Source organism: Anomalospiza imberbis, chromosome Z, assembly GCF_031753505.1.
Source record: "Anomalospiza imberbis isolate Cuckoo-Finch-1a 21T00152 chromosome Z, ASM3175350v1, whole genome shotgun sequence".
Lineage (NCBI taxonomy): Eukaryota > Metazoa > Chordata > Aves > Passeriformes > Viduidae > Anomalospiza > Anomalospiza imberbis.
The window spans coordinates 6,591,903-6,609,889 of record NC_089721.1 but is presented as its reverse complement, the minus strand read 5'-3'; the positions used below and the strand labels follow the sequence as shown (position 1 = coordinate 6,609,889).

General features: G+C 43.4%; 1 protein-coding gene across 16 annotated transcripts in view; it reads right to left on the bottom strand.

Annotated features, from left to right (window-relative positions):
- The window catches only part of CELF4 (CUGBP Elav-like family member 4), a 703,272-nt gene that overhangs the window by 92,498 nt on the left and 592,787 nt on the right, over nt 1–17,987 (bottom strand). For all 16 annotated transcript variants that reach the window (XR_010994515.1, XM_068176591.1, XM_068176598.1 and 13 more), the window contains exon 6: nt 1,240–1,383. Coding sequence is in view for 15 of the 16 variants with exons in the window: in XM_068176591.1 (XP_068032692.1) it covers nt 1,240–1,383 (144 nt within the window). In the remaining variant the exon portion in view is untranslated. The remainder of the gene's footprint in view (nt 1–1,239; nt 1,384–17,987) is intronic.

Genomic DNA, 17,987 nt, shown 5'->3' with positions numbered 1-17,987 from the left:
GAGCTCTACAGCACATTCTCACAACTCTGCATGGCTCACACAAGGGGTAGGCTGGGTTGTACGGAGTGTTCACCAAGCCACAGGGCTATCAGAGAAGAACAGAAATGTCAAGATCTTCAAATTAAAAACAGAATATGGTCATGTGTTGAGAAATACTTGGTGCCAACACATGAGAAAGAAACAGTCAGGGAAGAAAGGAAAACCTTGTGATCACTGCTCTGTAAGGAGTATCGGCACACCAGAGTGTTATTCCTGAGCTGGCCTTGCATACCTAAGGCAAGGTTTGGGTCTCCCATTAAGGAAGATGCTACTCTGGACAATGTGTTAAATAGCACTTCCCTCCTGGGCACAAATTGTGCAGGGGGCCACATTTTGCCATCAAATAGAAGAAGCACCTATATACACTGTCAGTGGCTGAAAATCTGCCTCAAAGAAAGCAGCTAAAGTCATTGGGAAGTATTGTGTCTGCCTGCTGCAGGCATCACCTCCACCCTCCTCCAAAATATCTGGCAGAGAGTACAAGTTACCTGGGCCTAGTCTTGTCTTACAGATGCTTGTTAATTTTAGGCTAAGAAAAACAAGTAATTTCAGAGGAATCCATTTCATAACATCATCAAGAGCACAGCTCCCTGTACAATCACATCTTCTCAGGTTTGGTATGTTCACAGGAAACATGAAGTTAGCACAACAGGAATTTTTCCCAGCGTGTTTCAATTGTACTGTTTGGGGTAGCAGGACTGTGTGTGGGCATATGTCTATGTGTATATTTTATTGTTATCTGTCATGCTTTGTGAATCTAAAAGCATTTCTCTCATCAGCTGCTGTTTTCTCCTGTGGTCACTCCAAAGGTACCCACAGTGATACAAGGTGCTGCTGGGTACTGGTGATGTGAGGCAGAGAACTGGGATAAACTGAGCAGGCTTATTTTATCCAAATCCTCAAAGTGTAGCTGTGCTTTCATTTGACAACAATGGCTTAGCACCCACAGTAAGTGTTTTGCATGGGTCCACACATGACCAAAAGTTACTGCTAAAACTGTCTTGGAGACACCTGGAAGATTCCCAGAGTCTACCCTGGATAGCGTGGCTAATTTTTACTCCCATCACGTAACCAGTTCAACAGATAAGCCACCGCTTCCTTTTCTGCTCAGGTTTTTTGGCAACTCCCACGAGTTTTTGTGCATTTCCAGGTGATATTCCCCCTCCCATGAGCATGCAGAGAGCTGCTGTCTATACTTACTGCCTGTGCATAGGCGCCATAAGCTCCAAACTGGATGGCCATGGGGTTGAACATGCCCATTTGTCCTGCCATTTGCTGCATGCGCCTCATCGTACGCTCCTTGTCCGTGTCCGCAAACTTCACCACCAGGCTTGAAGAGGCTCCCTGCAGCACAGGAAACAAAAGGAGACACACAGGGAATGAGCCTGATGCATACCAGCTCATCAATCCATACATCTAACACAGATTTAGTAGAATGGGATCCAGGTGCTGATGCTTTCCGTGCAATCTATCAGGCTCTGAATTTTGACTTTTGCAAGAGGGTGAGAGCATCAGGAATTAAAGGACCTGGAGGGTGAGTGCCAGCAGCCTGGATCCTAGTTTCCTCCAAAATTCAAGCTTCTAGGATGTCATTTACATTTTCTCTGCAAAAGTTGTTGCCTTATTCTTTCAACCTTCAGGCCCAGAATGTTGAATCAGAGGACAAAGATCTGGACACAGTGCAGCAAAATGTAGGAGGCTTTGCTGCATGAATGTGGTAGGATTTGTAGACTGATTTGTTTTGCTGGAATGTGTGAGGTCACTGCATTTCAGACCCCTGAAGTGGATCACCCTTTCACAATGCTGTGTCTTGTAACCCCCAACTCCAGTGAGAAATCTCTGCCCAGCCTTGGCGACAAGAGTCAGTATGCTGGGCAGGGTGTATGTGTCATCATAAAACAACATCTCTTCAGCACTGCTAAAGTAAAAATAGTACTGGATGGACCTGAGCTCCCACTCCACAAACAGTAGGAAATAGAGGCTACCATGAAAGAGCCCACACATTTCCAGGAAAGATTTAAAATATTAGGATTATGTCTGCAGTCAACACCAGTGCAGAACAATGGATGATCATCAGAGCTGCCTGCAGAAATCTGTAAATAATGTAGTGCCTTTGGGAATGAAAGAAATCCCTCTCCTTCCCAAATCCAGATAAAGGGTCAATAGCTGCAATCCTTAAATTTCTGATAGGGGGCAGAGATGAGAAGAAATAGATTTACCTAGGAAGGTATTTTTTGGTCTTTCTCCAAGGAAGTCCTAATTTCACGGGTTGGTTGCTTCCCCACAGGGTGGCCTCCCCAGGGAAGGGGGAGGTGTAGGGGAGGGACAATCTGGCTGCACCCTGACAGCAGTGGACAGTTGCCCTGGGAGCTGGGCTGTCACCCAGCCTGGGGAGATGGGCAGGTGAGCTGTCAGGACACTGACAGAGAGCAGCTGAAATAATTGTGCTCCCATAGCTTCTGTTTTAACAATCTCGTATTCCCTAGTAGAAGTACAGTCAGTAGGGAAATTACCAGCTCAGTTTCTGGCTGTGGCAGTAGAGGATGACCTGCTCCATGCCAGAGGAGCTGAACTGTTGCAGGACCCTTGTTTTCCTAGCAGAGGAGGAATTTTCTGGGACTGCACAAGACAAATATTATTAACTGGCTTACGCACGCCCCTATGTACCTGTAACCAGGAAATAGTTTTAGTGAAAGCAGAATTACTCTGCTACAAATTGGGAAGAGTGTAGTAAACCACAGCTATAGATGCACATATATATAAGCTATACATATTCAATAGCCTTTTCAGATCCTCAGTTTTGAATAAATACTTGAGGAATTAACCTGCTAAAAAAAGACCCCAACAATCTAACACCACACAATGAGCGATGTTCCCTTGGATTAGCAATCTGCACTGGGAGAAAGTGATTTTCATTGGCAAAGAATCTTTCTTTTTGACCTGTTAGACTCTCTCTAATAAATCTATAACCCACTCACACAATGTGATGAAGAGCAAGGTTTTGAAAGAAGTGGTTCAGGAAAACAAAGGGATGCAGAGATGAATGCTTCATTCAAAGATGGAGAGCAATCTTCAGCAGTTATTATAAAACCAAAACAGCAGGTGAAGTGGAGGAGAAGAGAGAGAAAAAAAACCTGTAGCCAAAATTCCCCTGCATTTCTGTTGAAGGCTGGGTGACTTTTAATTTTTCTTTAGATCACATGCTGCAGATATTGATCCTTCCCCAAATCACACTCTTAATTGCAGCTCATCGACAAATGAATATTTTAATGCATACATTTCCTGCTAATTATCACCTGGACCAGTTCTTAATTAGATTTCAACACTCATTTAATTAACCCTGATCCAAGAGACTGTTTGGTAACTTGCATCTAATGATTTAAACCTATTTGCAGCTGTATTGAAGGGGAGCTCTGGTCCACAGCAGATTGGGCTGTTCAGAGCTGCTGTTGTGATCTGCAGAGCAGAGCCTGAATCACGATAGGCACAATGCAGGATGGAGGATTTTGAAACTGAGTAAGATGAGAGTGTATTCATTTCAGCAGAAGGGGTTTTGAAGATGTGACCTGCTCCTGTTAGCATTACAGAGAAGTGTAAATAAGTTGGTGTCTTCTTCCTTCTCCTTTTCTCTCGATCTCTATTTGCCCTGGAAGTCTTAGGGCCAGAGAACTGCCTCAGGCATTTGCTGATGTCTCAACACTGTTGAAAACCAAACTATTTTTGTAGATGGAATCATGAAAACATGGGTAACTTCCACATGAAGTGCTTGTCTCTGGAGTGTTCTTCCCTTCTGATGTGAGTCATAGTGACTGCACAGCAGCTGTTTGACCCAATGGGATCTCATCTTGCCTCCCAAGAGATGTTTTTCTGGGTTGCCTGTCGCAGCAGGACTTCAGGCCTCTTTGAACATTGCTATCATATACAGAGGGCAGAAAGGCCATTGGCAAATAGATTCAAGTTAGACCACGCAGTACAAAGAAATAAGAGAAAAAGAAGAGGTTTTTCTAAGAGCTCTCTGCAATGGGATGTGCATGCAAGTGGTTAAAATATGTGTAGCCAGTAGAGATACTGCATTGCTCTTGAATATGAAGACTGACCTTGGGATTGATGCTTTCGGTGTGTGGTTCCTCATGTGTAGCTCTTTCATGTGGCCCAAAGGAAATCAGGCAGTAAACTGTATCAGATCAGCCAGTGCAGGACTCTTAACAGTGGAGCCAAATATTGCTGTTCTTATACAGCAGAGCAAGGCTGCTTTCTACTCCAGTAACTTCTACTAATCCACTGGATAACAATAGAAATGCCACAGAATGGGCCAGGTTTTCCATAGGTTAAAGATGCCGCAGCCCTTCATCTGCATTATTTATTGCTTCCGTGAGGAGTTAAACCATGGTGTAAATCAGCTGTTGTCTCCTGGCAAAGGCAATAGGTCCTGTCTGCTCTGTCATTTACTAGTAATACATAATCTCCTTGCTCTCTCTGGTTCTTGGACTGGACCTCTTAATTTGCCAAACCCCATGAGAGTTACGCTGGGTAAGTCAATAGCATTTGAAATGTACTTCTGCATTTTTCAGAGGAAAGGGCCTGTTCATTTCTCTACCCTGCAGACCCACAGTCAGAAGATACTATCATGAAAGTGAGCCTTCCTGCTGGTGCATGTGCAATAGGCTGCTTGCAATTGGAATTTATCTCTTTTCCCCTCAAATCAACCTCCTTTTTCAAGTGCTTTGATATCTACTGATGAAAAGAATGATAGGGGCTAAGTATTATTATGCTTCTCCTATTCTCTCTTGGGCCAGCAAGTCTACTTAATATGGCTATCTTTCTTCCCATCCCCCTCCCACGCATAGTAATGAATTGCTCCCCTTAGTCAGCAGAGTCAGGCACTCTCTAGGTTGGTGGGGCGAGGGAAAAGATGGAGAAAAAATCACTCTGCGCCACACTCACTTTGTAATCCCTAATCAGAGTCCTCTGTGAGAAAAACTAATTTCCCAGGCTGTCTTGACGTGTGAAATAAAGTCATTCTTGAAAACAGGAGCTTGACAGGTCGCTTGTGAAATTTCATATTCAGCTAAAAATAAAATATCCATCCATTGATATTTCATTTAAAGGCAAAGGAAAACAAATCCATTGCCTGGTTTTTGGAACTTTTTCCCATTAGATATGGTCGTCTAAATAGAGTGTATACATAGATTAAGTAAAAGCATTTCAGGAGGCCAAACATTACTTCCTGGCAGCAGGGAAAAATCACAGAATTAACTAGGAAGGAAAAGACCTTTGAGATAATTGAGTCCAACCTGTGACCAGACGCCACTGTGTCAACCAGACCATGGCACTGAGTGCCACATCCAGTGTTCCCTTAAACACTTCCAGGAACTGTGACTCTATCACCTCCCTGGGCACTCCATTCCAATGCCCCATCACACTTTCTGTGAAGAAATTCCTCCTAATGTTCAACCTAAACCTCACCTGGAGAAGCTTAAGACTGTATCCTCTTGTCCTATTGCCTGGGAGAAGAAACTGACCCTCACTTGGCTACTGCCTCCTTTTGGGGAGTTGTAGAGAGCAATGTAAAGGTTCTCCCTGAGCCTCCTCAGGGAGGAGGTTAAACAACCCCAGATTCCTCAGGCATTCCTCATGGACTTATGCTACCCTTCACCAGCTTCGTTGCCCCTTTCTGGACACACTCCAGCATCTCAACATCCTTTCTAAACTGGAGGACCCAGAACTGGACACAGCATTTACAGTGGAGCCTCACCAGTGCCAAGTACAGGAGAAGAATGACTTCCCTGCTCCTGCTGGCCACACTATTCCTGATACAGGCCAGGTGCCTTTGACCTTCTTGGCCACCTGGGCACACTGCTGGCTCATGTTCAGTCAGCTGCCAACCAGCACCCCCACAACCCTTTCTGCCTGGCCACTGTCCAGCCACTCTGTCCCCAGCCTGTAGCACTGCAGGGGGTGTTGTGGCCAAAGTGCAGGACCCAGGATGTCATCCATTGTTGGAGTCAGCCCATCCATCCAGCCTGTCGAGGTCCCTCTGCAAAGCATTCCTACCCTTCCACACTCCTCCACAGCTTCGTGTCACCTGCAAATTTGCTGATGGTGGACTCTACTCCCTCATCCAGATAATCAATGAAACAGGTCTGGGTCCAACACTGATCCCTGGAGGACACCACTGGTGACTGGCCACCAGCTGGATGCAACACTGTTCACCACCACTCTCTGGGCTTGGCCCTCCAGCAAATTCTTAACCCAGAAAAGAGTGCTCCTGTCCAGGCCGTGAGCTGCCAGCTTTTCCTGGAGGATGCTGTGGGAGATGGTGTCAAAGGCCTTGCTGAAGTTCAGGCAGACATATCCACAACCTTCATCTGGTCATCAAAGGAGATCAGCTTGGTCAGGCGGGACTTGTCCCTCCTAAACCCCTGCTGGCTGGGTCTCACCCCCCTGCTATCATGTAGGTGCTGTGTGATGGCGCTCAAGATGATCTGTTCCATAACCTTGCTGGGTGCCAAGGTCAGGCTGACAGGTCTGTATTTTTCTAGACCCTTCTTCCAGCCTGATGGATGCATGTCACACTGGCACCTCCAGCCATCTGGGATCTCCCCACTGGGCCAGGACTAATGATAAATGATGGAGAGCTGCTTGATGAGCTCTTCCACCAGCTCCCTGATCACTTTAAGATGGATCCTATCTGATCCCATTGACTTATAAGCACGTAAGTAACTCAGCAGGTCTCTTTCTGCTTCTGCTTGGATTACAGGGGGGCTGTTCTTCTTTCCATCCCTGTCTACTAGCTCAGGTGTCCAATTGCTTCTCCCTAGAACAATATTCTTAGGAAACGTTCTGTGAAGGTCTGGCCTTGCAGAATATATGCCTGAATTTCCTTTTCCTGCCTGCCCTATAAATCTGCTCTGATTCAGTAGGTTACTAATTTCCGCAGATGTTTAGACACCTTTTTCCTTCAAAACTGATGAAACTGGGCCTAATTTGCCAAAGTCATTAAATTGTGTTTCACTTTAAGCTTAGTGAATCTCCTGCTGGAAGCAAACATACATTTAAGTACTTTAACACAAGAGTGTCCTGTGTAGGTGGACCTTTACATCTTTGTTAGCTCAAATGGAGACAGATAAAAGTTCTAGGCCAAAAATATTTTTTAAAAAATTTGTTATAATAAAGTTCCGGTGTCAAAAGCTCTTGAGAATAAGGGATCTGAATGTGCAGATCCTATAAAATACCTTCCAAAATGTCAGCCATGAACACAAAGATGCTTAAATGAGTAGGTGCTGCTGGATGCTCGTCTTTTGGGCAATGACTGTATTCCTAAGTGTCACCACAGAGATGATGCTGTAGAGCAGGACGGTAACGAGAAGACTCCAAGTCAAAAGCTAAAGAATGAACTCATTTATTTCAGATGTACTGCTCTATTTATAGAGAACATCGTGCAGACTAATTTCATTGGTGTTAGAGTAAAAACATCTCACACCATTGGTGTGCAGTGAATGATGCACGGTGGCAGAACATATCTATAAACAATGTGAACAACAAGATAGATTAGAGAATTATTTACATTCTTTCCCAACTGTCTCCCAGGCTCTCACCTGGTTAAAAAACCTTCTCTTTTTCTCTCTGACTGAACGGAGAATATCCACACAGAAATGGGTTTGCTTGTGGTGAAAATTTTGCCTTAGCACTCCCTTTGTGACTACAAAGCAGAGCTGGGAGGATGCTGACTTTCAGCAAGTTAATCAGGGTTATATTTCTATACAAGGATCCTTCGTGTTAAGGCCCAAAAGCCAAAGGAGGATTTATTTGCTTTGGGCTCTGTCATCTCAGGCCATTTGCCATGATGGCCCCTAAGTTTGAAAACAAATTTGGAATTTTTTTGGAAATGCCTATGCAGCTCTATTGAAAAGAGGGAGGGCTGCTGAATTAGACAGTGGGGTTTGACCCCACCCTGGGATTTTAGGCAAGCTAAAAAGAAGCTACTGTCCAATTAAACTGTAGAGCACTGGGAATTTCTGCTAGGCAGAAATGTAATTACCCAGGCTGGAAGGTGACCAAAAGACCAGGACTAACATCCCTCCCATCTTGTGAAATATGTTATTTTTCTGCACTCAGGGCTTCAATTTCATGTCTCATCTGAAAGATGAGTAGGACAGCAGTCACTAGGAGCTATTTCCACTTTACAGTCCTGAGAGCCAGTTTAGACACTCTTGAGAGTGACAGAGATGGAGAGGGGAAAGGAGGCATTCATCCAGAACTGTAGTGATGGACCCTTTGATAATGCTGCTCCCTCAGTAGAGAAGATTCTTCATGCAATGTCTAAGCAGAGAGAGTTGCTGCAGGTACTTCCCCTCACAGGTCTCCAGAATTGTTAATTTATTTGGAGTGGAAGCTTGATTTAGGTTTTATTTGTCCGTACACTACTTACCAGGTGTCTCTCAGAGCTAAAGTTATTGCTTTCCACAGGGCAACAGAATCATTGAGTCCTGGTGTCACTGTACCCAATTCTAATTAGGAAGAACTCAATATATAACCCAGGTTTTAGTATGCCTCTTGAATCAAAGCCAGATATCTGAAAAACCTAAACTTAAAAGAGTTCTTCAAGCGCTGTTTTTCAATCATTTTTCAGCTCAGTCTATGAATGATAAAAGTCCTCACAAAATCATTCACCTCCTTTAATGCATTATGAAGCGGGAAGTATTGTTACACCAACACACTAGAGATTCTTTATTTAGGACTGTGAAAGCAGTACATAATTTTTTTTTCTCTACTTGAAGAAAAACATAAAATTAAGAATCCAAAACAAAATGTTGTATATTTCCCCTTTCCAATAAGTGCAGCATGGTTTGAAAGATTAGGTATGTTTAGTTCCATATTAACTAAAAATATATTTCCCCATAAAATATCCTTATACAAAAAAAAGCTTAATTTTTAAAATAAATTAATATTACTATTAAAAACGTATTTGGTAGCTGCAGTATAGAGACATATGAATGATCTTTCCATTCCAGTTGAACAAGCAAGGATGAAAATAAGAGAAGTGGAATTAATCCAGGGTCATAATGTGAATTGACTATTGTCAAAGCAAAGCAGAATCTCAACCAGGTATGGAGATCCTGATGCTTCAGGACTCTGCTCACAAGAACTCCACACCTCTTTGGCACCTCAGGATGAGGACATGAACAGCCTATGATGACTTGGGGAAAAAAAGAGATGTTGAGGAAGGGCTGGCAAGCTGGGTAGATAAATTTCAGCTGTTCATATGACGAAAAAGAACATTTCCATGGCACTGCATTCCCAGCAGCCTGCACATGACTGTGCCTCCCAGATTCTTGTCATGCTGCAAGACTCCAGGTTATCGTGGTGTAAACCATGTTGCTCAACTGAGATAGTAAAAGATTTGAATTTTCACATCATATTTAAACTGAAGACCTCTGAGCACTGTCCAGCCATGGGTTGGACCAGATGGGTTTTAAAGGTTGCTTCTAACCCAAACTTTTCTATGATTCCACAGTTAATTGAGAAAATATTCTGCTTTCAGGGAGGTGTCACCCATGCTTTAATAGAGAGAAACAGACAGTCAGCTGAAGCTATGAAATGGTGCAAATTCAGTGAAGCTCTCCTGAGCACCAACCAGGCAGACCTTTGGAATGGGAAGCCAAGCATGGTCTTCTGTGTGATTTCACTTGCCAGTGGACATCTGAGGCAAAGACATTGGTGTTTGGTAGGATGCTTCACATTCATGAATTTGTGCGAGCTTCAACTAAGAGTCTTATTTGATAGTCATTGTTTTGATTCTTTGCTTTGATTCTTTGAGGGCATCTTTGCCCTCTAAAAATTAATTTTGAACTTTGCAAAACCCATTTGGATAATAGCTACTGCATCACTAATGCTATGTTTTGTACAGGGTTAGCATTCTACCATTTACAAAGATCTTTCTGTTTTCCTCACAAGAATGTGTATTATCAGTACTGAGCACACACCTGAGCAAGGCTGGGATGGAGTGAATTAAAGGGAAAAATGAGAAACATCCAGAGTGATTTAATTCTGATTTAATACTTAACTATGTAGGAAGCTCACATTGATATAAATGAGGCTTAGATCAAAAGATACAGGAAGAGAAAAGGAAGAAGAAAGAAATGCCCCCAAAGCAAGCAGAAGAGGTAAAGACAATGCTGACATCTTTAATCCTTATTAGAGGAAGGTGGTGATAACCAGTGGAGCTACCTCCAGTAGGCCAGGAACTCCCTTGGCAGGCCGGGAGTGTTTCATGTCTCCCAGTCTGGAGGCTTGTCAATGACTCTGATATCCCAGGAAGGCCATTGTTTGTGATTTATCCTAGCCCCTCAAGTGCTAATCTCACACAGATTAGACAAGAATTGAGTGGAGCAAGAATTGCAGGGGCTCCTGTTATCACCAGGACCTGGGCAATTCTCAGGCATGGCATGATACTGTTCCTGCTTCCCCATGGCCACCTCCACAGCTGCTGATTTAATGCCCAGCTCCCCTTGAACCTGTGAAGGGATGGGTGGGTGCCAATCAAATATTTTTTCCCAGAAGGAGGCAATGTGGCTCACAAGCAGTTATCTCTTGTATCCCGTTTGAAGGTGGTGAATGCTGTGGGTCATAGGGAGCAGAGAGGCCCAGGGAAGACGTCCAGTGATCTCTCTCATGTGCCACAAGTCACTTCAGTGTCCTGCTGGATGACTGTGAGGTTTTGGAGATGTAGCCAGAGAAAAGAAGGCCAGCTTTGGTGCCAGCATGATTCACACCCTGTGCCAGGCAGCCAGGCTGCCTGGATCTCTGCTCTGGGACCCATAAACATTGTTAATTAGTTAATTTATGAAACTATGGGAGAGGCAGGGAACCCAGTCTTATATTTTTACTTTTTATAGGAAGAATTAAGGGAAATTATGGCAACACTGGGAACCTGCTGTCCCAAAGCTTGTAGAATCAGCAGTCTTGATGGATATGGTGGGATGGGGTCTATGAGCTTTATACCCCCTCCATCCAGAGCCCATTGCCCAATGGAAAGCAAAGATGAGCTGTCAAGTGTCACTGGACTTTGGTGGTAGAAATGGCTGCAAACTAACAAGTAGGTATTACATGTCCACCGTTTTTTTCATCCTAAAGGACAACACACACCTTTATAAATGGTGTTTAAGTAGCATATTCAAAAAATTATTCATTACTGGAAAAGGGCTAGGCCTGCTGCTGGTGACTTATTAATGGGTTCCTAAGGTATTGCTATTTTTTAATACAAGGAATGGATGTGATGTGCTTTGCCCTGAGTTAAACAAGACAGCCTCTGTGTTGCACAAAGACATTGCAAGAAATCTTTAGAGAGTGTTCTTTAGAGAGCTCAAGATCAACAGAAGAGAGAAAAAATAGGGTCAGAGTCAACATCTCCATTTTCACCCATCAGTTTCTCTAACATCAGTCATGTAAAAACAGGCCTCAGCCTTCTGAATTAATTTGGACAGGTGGACTGGCAATGATGGTACCTCACTCTTCCCTAGGCTTTGTCACTTTGGGCAACTAACTCTCAGCCAAACTCAGGTATAAGTCATGAAGGACACTTGGATGCTGGAGTTTCATCAACTTTCAGCCTGGATTACCTCTGAGAATCTCCTCTTTATGTTTCTGTGATCATGTAAAGGAAAACTCTAATGGATTTTCCATTCCTTATTTTAGTTTCAAGAAGAGGAGGCTCAAGAGGAGAACTTATGGCTCTTTATGACTATCTGAAAGGAGGTTACAAAGTGGGGACTGTTCTTTCCTACTGTGGCTGCAGTGGAAGGTCAGAGGAAATGGTCTTAAGCTGAGACAGGAGACATCCTGACTAGATAGTAGAAAAAAAAAATCACTGTTAGGGTTGTCAGGTTTTATAATACATTACCCTGGTGGAGTCACCATCCCTGGAGGTGTTTAAGAGGCATCTGGATCTGGGTGATGTGGTTTAGGAGTCAGAAAGGTGGTGCTGGGTTGATAGTCGGACTTAAAGATCTGTTCCATCTTTGATGATTCTGTGATACTGTGATTCTATTTACCCTGACAGCCTGAGGGGCTCAGTGACTCTGTCTCTACTGACTCTCACAATATGACTTTTATTAATTGAGAACTTGAGCCCATGCTGGAATCTCAATGAAAGTAAACTTTGTTGGTTAATTAATATTCTGAATTGTGGTCTATTTAATTGTTATCTGTTTATACTGTGGGTTTGTCTATGGTTCTGTTTATGTTACTGGGATGTTTTGAAGAAATTTTCAGTAAGTGAGGGGATGAACTGAAGGCTTCAACTTTGATATTCTTAACTCTGTATTTCTCAGATATCAATAAATATTAAGATTTAGATTCTCAGGTGTTCACTGGTTATTACTTCTCTACTGGAACCAAGACCAATAACTACTGTAACTTGGCTAAGAACAGGCTAAACATATAGATTAATTATGTAATAGACTTGTTCACTCCTATACATTGTATTATTGTTTCTTTTGCTTCTCTCTTGTGTCTTGTCTACTAGGGAGACATTCAGATATTCTAATTGCAGGCATTTTCTAAACCCTCAGCTCCTCAAGACAGTCTCTCTCAGGTCCCAGACCCTCTCCATCAACTGTAACAAAAGTGTAGGTGACCTTGAAGTTTTATACTTTGACTGACACTTTGAAGTAATTCATCCAGCCAGGTTAACCCTGGCCTTTAGTTGGCAAACTGCTGAGCGTAGGAACTGTCCTGTCAGAGGTTTTTATGGTGTTTAGCACACAGCAATTTTCTCTAGGAACAACAGTGACCACATTTCCAACAGTACGAGTCTGAGGGGATGTCCACTAGAGTTTCTGGGAGAATGAAAAGTTCTAGTTAATGAGAGACCTGCAAACATGAAGCTGTGGCTCCATGCACCCAGCTCACAGATTTGGATGACTTCCCGAAGAATGTGTCTTGCTGGAAATGGAATGCACTACAGCTCTTATACAGCAGCCTAACTACCCCAACTTTGTGAAAATGACAAAACCTTCTGAGCACTAAAGGCTGCATGAGCCTGAGGGGAGAAGGGGAGTGTGCAGCTGGATGTGAGTGTGTATTTGCGAAGAAGGGAGGAGCGATGAGGAAAGTTTCTCCTATGAAAGGAATGATCTAATTTGAAGCAAGTCCCTCATGGGAAGAGCTGTGACAGAGGCTGCTCTGTTCCTGTTAATTTTCACAGTGCAGCTGTCAGCGGGTCTGTAAATAGTACTCTGCGAAGCCAACGCTTCCTATCCACACATCAACCATTCAATTAACAGAAGAACAGAAGAAGGAAATAAAGTGCACCACAGCCTTCTATCACGGCTTTGATGTTTTCCAGCAATTTATGAAAGTGTACACAAATCTAATTACAAGCCCCACTGCTTCCCATTTACATGGAGCTCCTCAAGTTCAGAGCTGTTTATATCAAAATAATTGTTAAAAATACCTCAGCTGATCTACGCCATTGTGGCCCCACACTCACCGGAGCCACCAGGCTGCTCCTCCCAGGGAGTTCTTGCCGACTCAGTGCTTTGGTGCAGCCTGCTCCCGCAAAATCTGCTTCCCCACCACTTCTGAGCACAGCACCCGGGCTGCAGCTTCATCGTGCCCACAAAGGCCCATTTCCCTCCTTTTCTCCACCCGCTCAGAGCTCCTTCTGCAGATGCTGCACTACTTTCCCCTCCACCCCAAATTCACCCTCTGCTGTGTTAGTGGGGGGTGAGCACAGATGTTCAGCTGGCTTCCAGAGTGGGGCTGTATCTGAAGGCAGCTTCACAGAGCTCTGCAAAGTCACAGCTGCACCACAGGAATGCACAGCAATAACAGAGGCAGTCATTAGTGTGAGCTGGGGGTGGTTTCCTTGGTGGGGTGCATGAGCATCCAAAGCCTGGAAGAAGAGAACCAATGCCCCATTTGCCATTAGCTTGAAAGAGGCCACTGCACAGGACAAAGACACTTGTTTAGTGCCTGGCATCCCTGCCCATGCCAGGGCATTGGAACTAGATGTTCTTCAGGGTCCTTTCCTACCCAAATCATTCTGTGATTCTATGATTCCTGGGGCAGTTTTTGATACTCTTATACTCTGTCTTACCTGATAAGTCAGAGGTAACAAATTTCTTTAGCTTAAAATATGGAAAAGAAAAATCTTATGGTATGAAGGCATGGTCAGTACATTGTCTAAGGAAAGAAGACAATTTTTTCACCTGACTGTTACACATGTTTTGTTGGGAGTTTTTGTACTATGGGTGGACTTCCAAAGAGCATGATGGACAGATGCTCAAAATCAACCTCATTCAAGATGTTATGCCATTCATATTTTCTTGCTTAATAAAAAGTGTAAAGCACAACAACTAGAGATCTAATCTGTATGTTATCTAACAACACTGAGCAATAATTGCGTAATTTGATATCGGTGGTTCCTGGGCAGAGATTTGAATTTCGTTTTGTCATTTGTGTTGATAAGAGCTGCATGGAAAAATATTTAAATGAAAGCCCCCAAGTTAACAAAGTTGTGCATTGCAATACTACTGTTTTCTCTAAGTTCAAGTAAACTGAATCTTTCTCTGAAAGGCAGACGTATGTTCAGTGCTTGTATCCAAGTCTCACATTTTCCCTTTTCACAAACCCAAGGATTCCATCTGAAAAGTAATTTTCATGGAAAATGTTCAGCCAGCTGTAGATAGACTTGGAATGCTATTGCTTGGATGCAGAGGGAATGCAGGTCTTTGACCAAGCTGCTGCAGGCTTCTGTAGTAAAACAAAGAGAGTATTTGGCCGGTATGGTAGGAGAAGCCATCTTAAAGAAGCTGGAGGCCTTGATAGCCTTAAACATCATTAATTAAAGAAAGATATGGAATGAATATAGTGCTGACAATTAGTGTGTTAAGCAAGTTCACAGCACATCTAATGGAACAGGAATCAGGGGACTCTACTGCAGGATGCCAGGTTTCTGAGTCCCAAATTGCTTTATCTGGGCAACAAACATCCAGGACAGATTTCAGGTCTCCCTGCATTGAATGTGAAGTGTTCACTTTAAGCTGTACTGGTTTCATCTTTAGTTTTTAAGCACCGGTCTTTTTTTAATTCTGGTCCTTTTTTCCTTCTAAGTTGCACTTCGGATGAAGAACCACTATTTTGGAGCTGGAGTACCATAGCAAATTGATGCCTAAATTTAGCTAAAAAGCACATTTCTATTTGGGCTTGCCTATTAGTTTGACAGGTTTCAAAATCTATTTCTGCAAAATAAAATTTTTCCAGAGGTATCTATTTCCCTCTATTGATTATAAGAGAAACTTAGATGACAAACTCAGATGACAACCTCATACATGAGTTTCTTAACTTCTGGATGTCTCAGATTAGGTTAGATAAGTCCCACCTCAGGTATTCAGTCTAGGTCTATTATTGAGTTATCCATTATAATGGGACAGGCATGCCCAAAAGGTGATATTGCCCATCCTAGCACAGAAAAAGCGAAGAATGCACAAATCTCTGTAAATGTCTCCCTCTCCTTTCTTCAGGAATCCTAGAAGATATTTAGAATAGGTCACAAACTTTCAGACTGTTAAAGATAAGTCAAGCACATCACACTCTTCACTTCTTCGCACCTTTGTGCAGGAAATGTAGACAGTAACAGTACTGTTCTACCCCTTCCAGGAATGAATTTATAACCAAAGAAATTCCAAGTTTCCACATTGGGTGAGATGGTGAAAAGGGGTCAAAAAGACTCTATTTTTTAACCCTGTCTAGCTTCTGGGTACAATAATAGTTGCTGTGACTTAAATATGTGTGATTCTGCCCCTCTATTCCACTCTCTTGAGACTCCTCCTGCAGTGCTGCATCCAGCTCTGGGGCCCAAACATAAGAAAGACATGGACCTGTTGGATTGAGTCCAGAAGAGACCACAAAGATGGTCAGAGGGCTGGGGCACATCTCCTGTGAAGACAGGCTGAGAGAGTTGGTGTTGTTCAGGGTGGAGAAGAGAAGGCTCTGGGAAGACTTTATAACCCCTTCCTGTGCCTAAAGGGCTACAAGAGAGCTGAAGTGGGGCTTTTGACATGGGTCTGCAGTGACAGGACAGAGGGGAATAGCTTCAAACTGAAAGAGGGCAGGTTTAGGTCAGCTGTTAGGAAGAAATTTGTTACTGTGATGGTGGTGAGGCAGTGGAGCCTGCTGCCCAGAGAAGCCGTGGGTGCTCCATCACTGGCGATGACCAAGGCCTGCTTGGATAAGGCCTTGACCAACCTGGTCCAATTGGAAGTGTCTCTACTCCTGCTAATGGACATGTAGATGATCTTTAAGGTCCCTTTCATTCCAAACCATTCTATGATAATTCATTGAAGTTTTGGGAAGAGTTTGTTCTGTATGGGTGGATGGACAAGGCCACATCTTTGGTTAGTAAGATGTGTTCTGCAGAATGGCAGCAATTTGGCTGTTGTCCAGATATGAGGACATGGGGAGAAGGAGAAAACCTAGCTGAGGATGATGCCTAGGAAGGAACATGACTGACAAGTCATGATAATATTGACATTGTCTTGACTAACAAGAATGATAATATTGTCCACAGTGATTGAGAATGAAGGTGGAGGATAGAAAAGACAGGTTTTGGGTGGAAAAGTTCACGAGCTCGGTTTTATACAAATTGAGCTTGTTCTGACAGCTAAACATCCACCAGGAGATGCTGGAAAGATGGACCAAAATTTTGGGTTGGACAGGAGTCAGTCCTGAAGCAGAGAAATTAGATCTGCAAGCTGTCATGACAGCAATAGCAGCTGAATTTATGTTGGTGGAAAAGGCTGTTAGGGACAAGTCTTGGATGAGGAAGAGAAGAGAATGATAGGAAATGACCTGTTCATGTCCCCATATGGATGGGAAACAGAGACAGGAGGGGACGGAGTAATCAAAGCTAAAAGTACAGGATATAATTACTGTAAATATATTATAAATACAAGCAATAGTACATGAAGATTATGATCTCTTATAAAGGATGATACAGAGATCCAGTAAAACAGTCTCATAAAGTTGATGAGCTAATAGAAAATATGATCTAAAAAGACCAAAAGGAAGATCCTTGACAGGTAGGTATATAAGGAACTTTGTGCCTGCTCAAAAGTAAGGGATTTTGAGTAGCTTATTTCTAAAGGAAATTGATTGTGTAAAAATTGGAAAGAATTAGACTTGGTGGACCCTTAGGAGAAACAAGTGCCTTGCATAGAGAAATGGGTTTGTAATGGCTGATGGTCAGGCACTTATCCAAGGTAAGTTAATTAAAAAAAAGAAAAAAAGAACGGAACTTTCATAAAAGAAAGTTGCCTTTTGAAACTATTAGGCAACATATGTTGTGTGAACAGGAAGTCACAGTAGAGCAATAATCCTGACAGCTGTGGAGAAACAGGAGTCTGCCGCAGGAACGAACGGCTTGAGACCTGACAAGAATGATGATGGATGCCCTGCTGGTGGTACATGAGGACAATCCAAGAGATGCTGAAATTGGCTGAGCCACAGGAACAACGTTGAGTTGGCATTGCAGCCGGGCAAATGAGGCTAGTCCTAGTGGTGAAAGGAATGGAAGGGGGCTGAAGGAAGATGGCAGAAATGCCCCCCTCCTTCCCAAGCACGATGGGCTGCGTCGGCATCTCACCACGAGGTGGCTGCATTTCCCTGTGAACGTCCAAGTAAGTGCTGAGCAGCGCTGCAGGCCCCGAAGTACCATGAAAACAAGAATGGGCACAGAGATTCTGGAAGGATTTGGCCTATCTCATTCGAAGAGTCTCAGAAATTTTGAGACACTGTGGGAAAAAACCTGTTGTGCTCCACGTCTTCATTGAGCATTGGTCACTCTGCAGGTCCTCACAGGTCTGCAAAGATATGGTAGCAGTGTTGTGCCTGCTTGTAGCTCATGGGAGGAGCAAGGCAATGCCATGTAACTTAGCTTATAATGA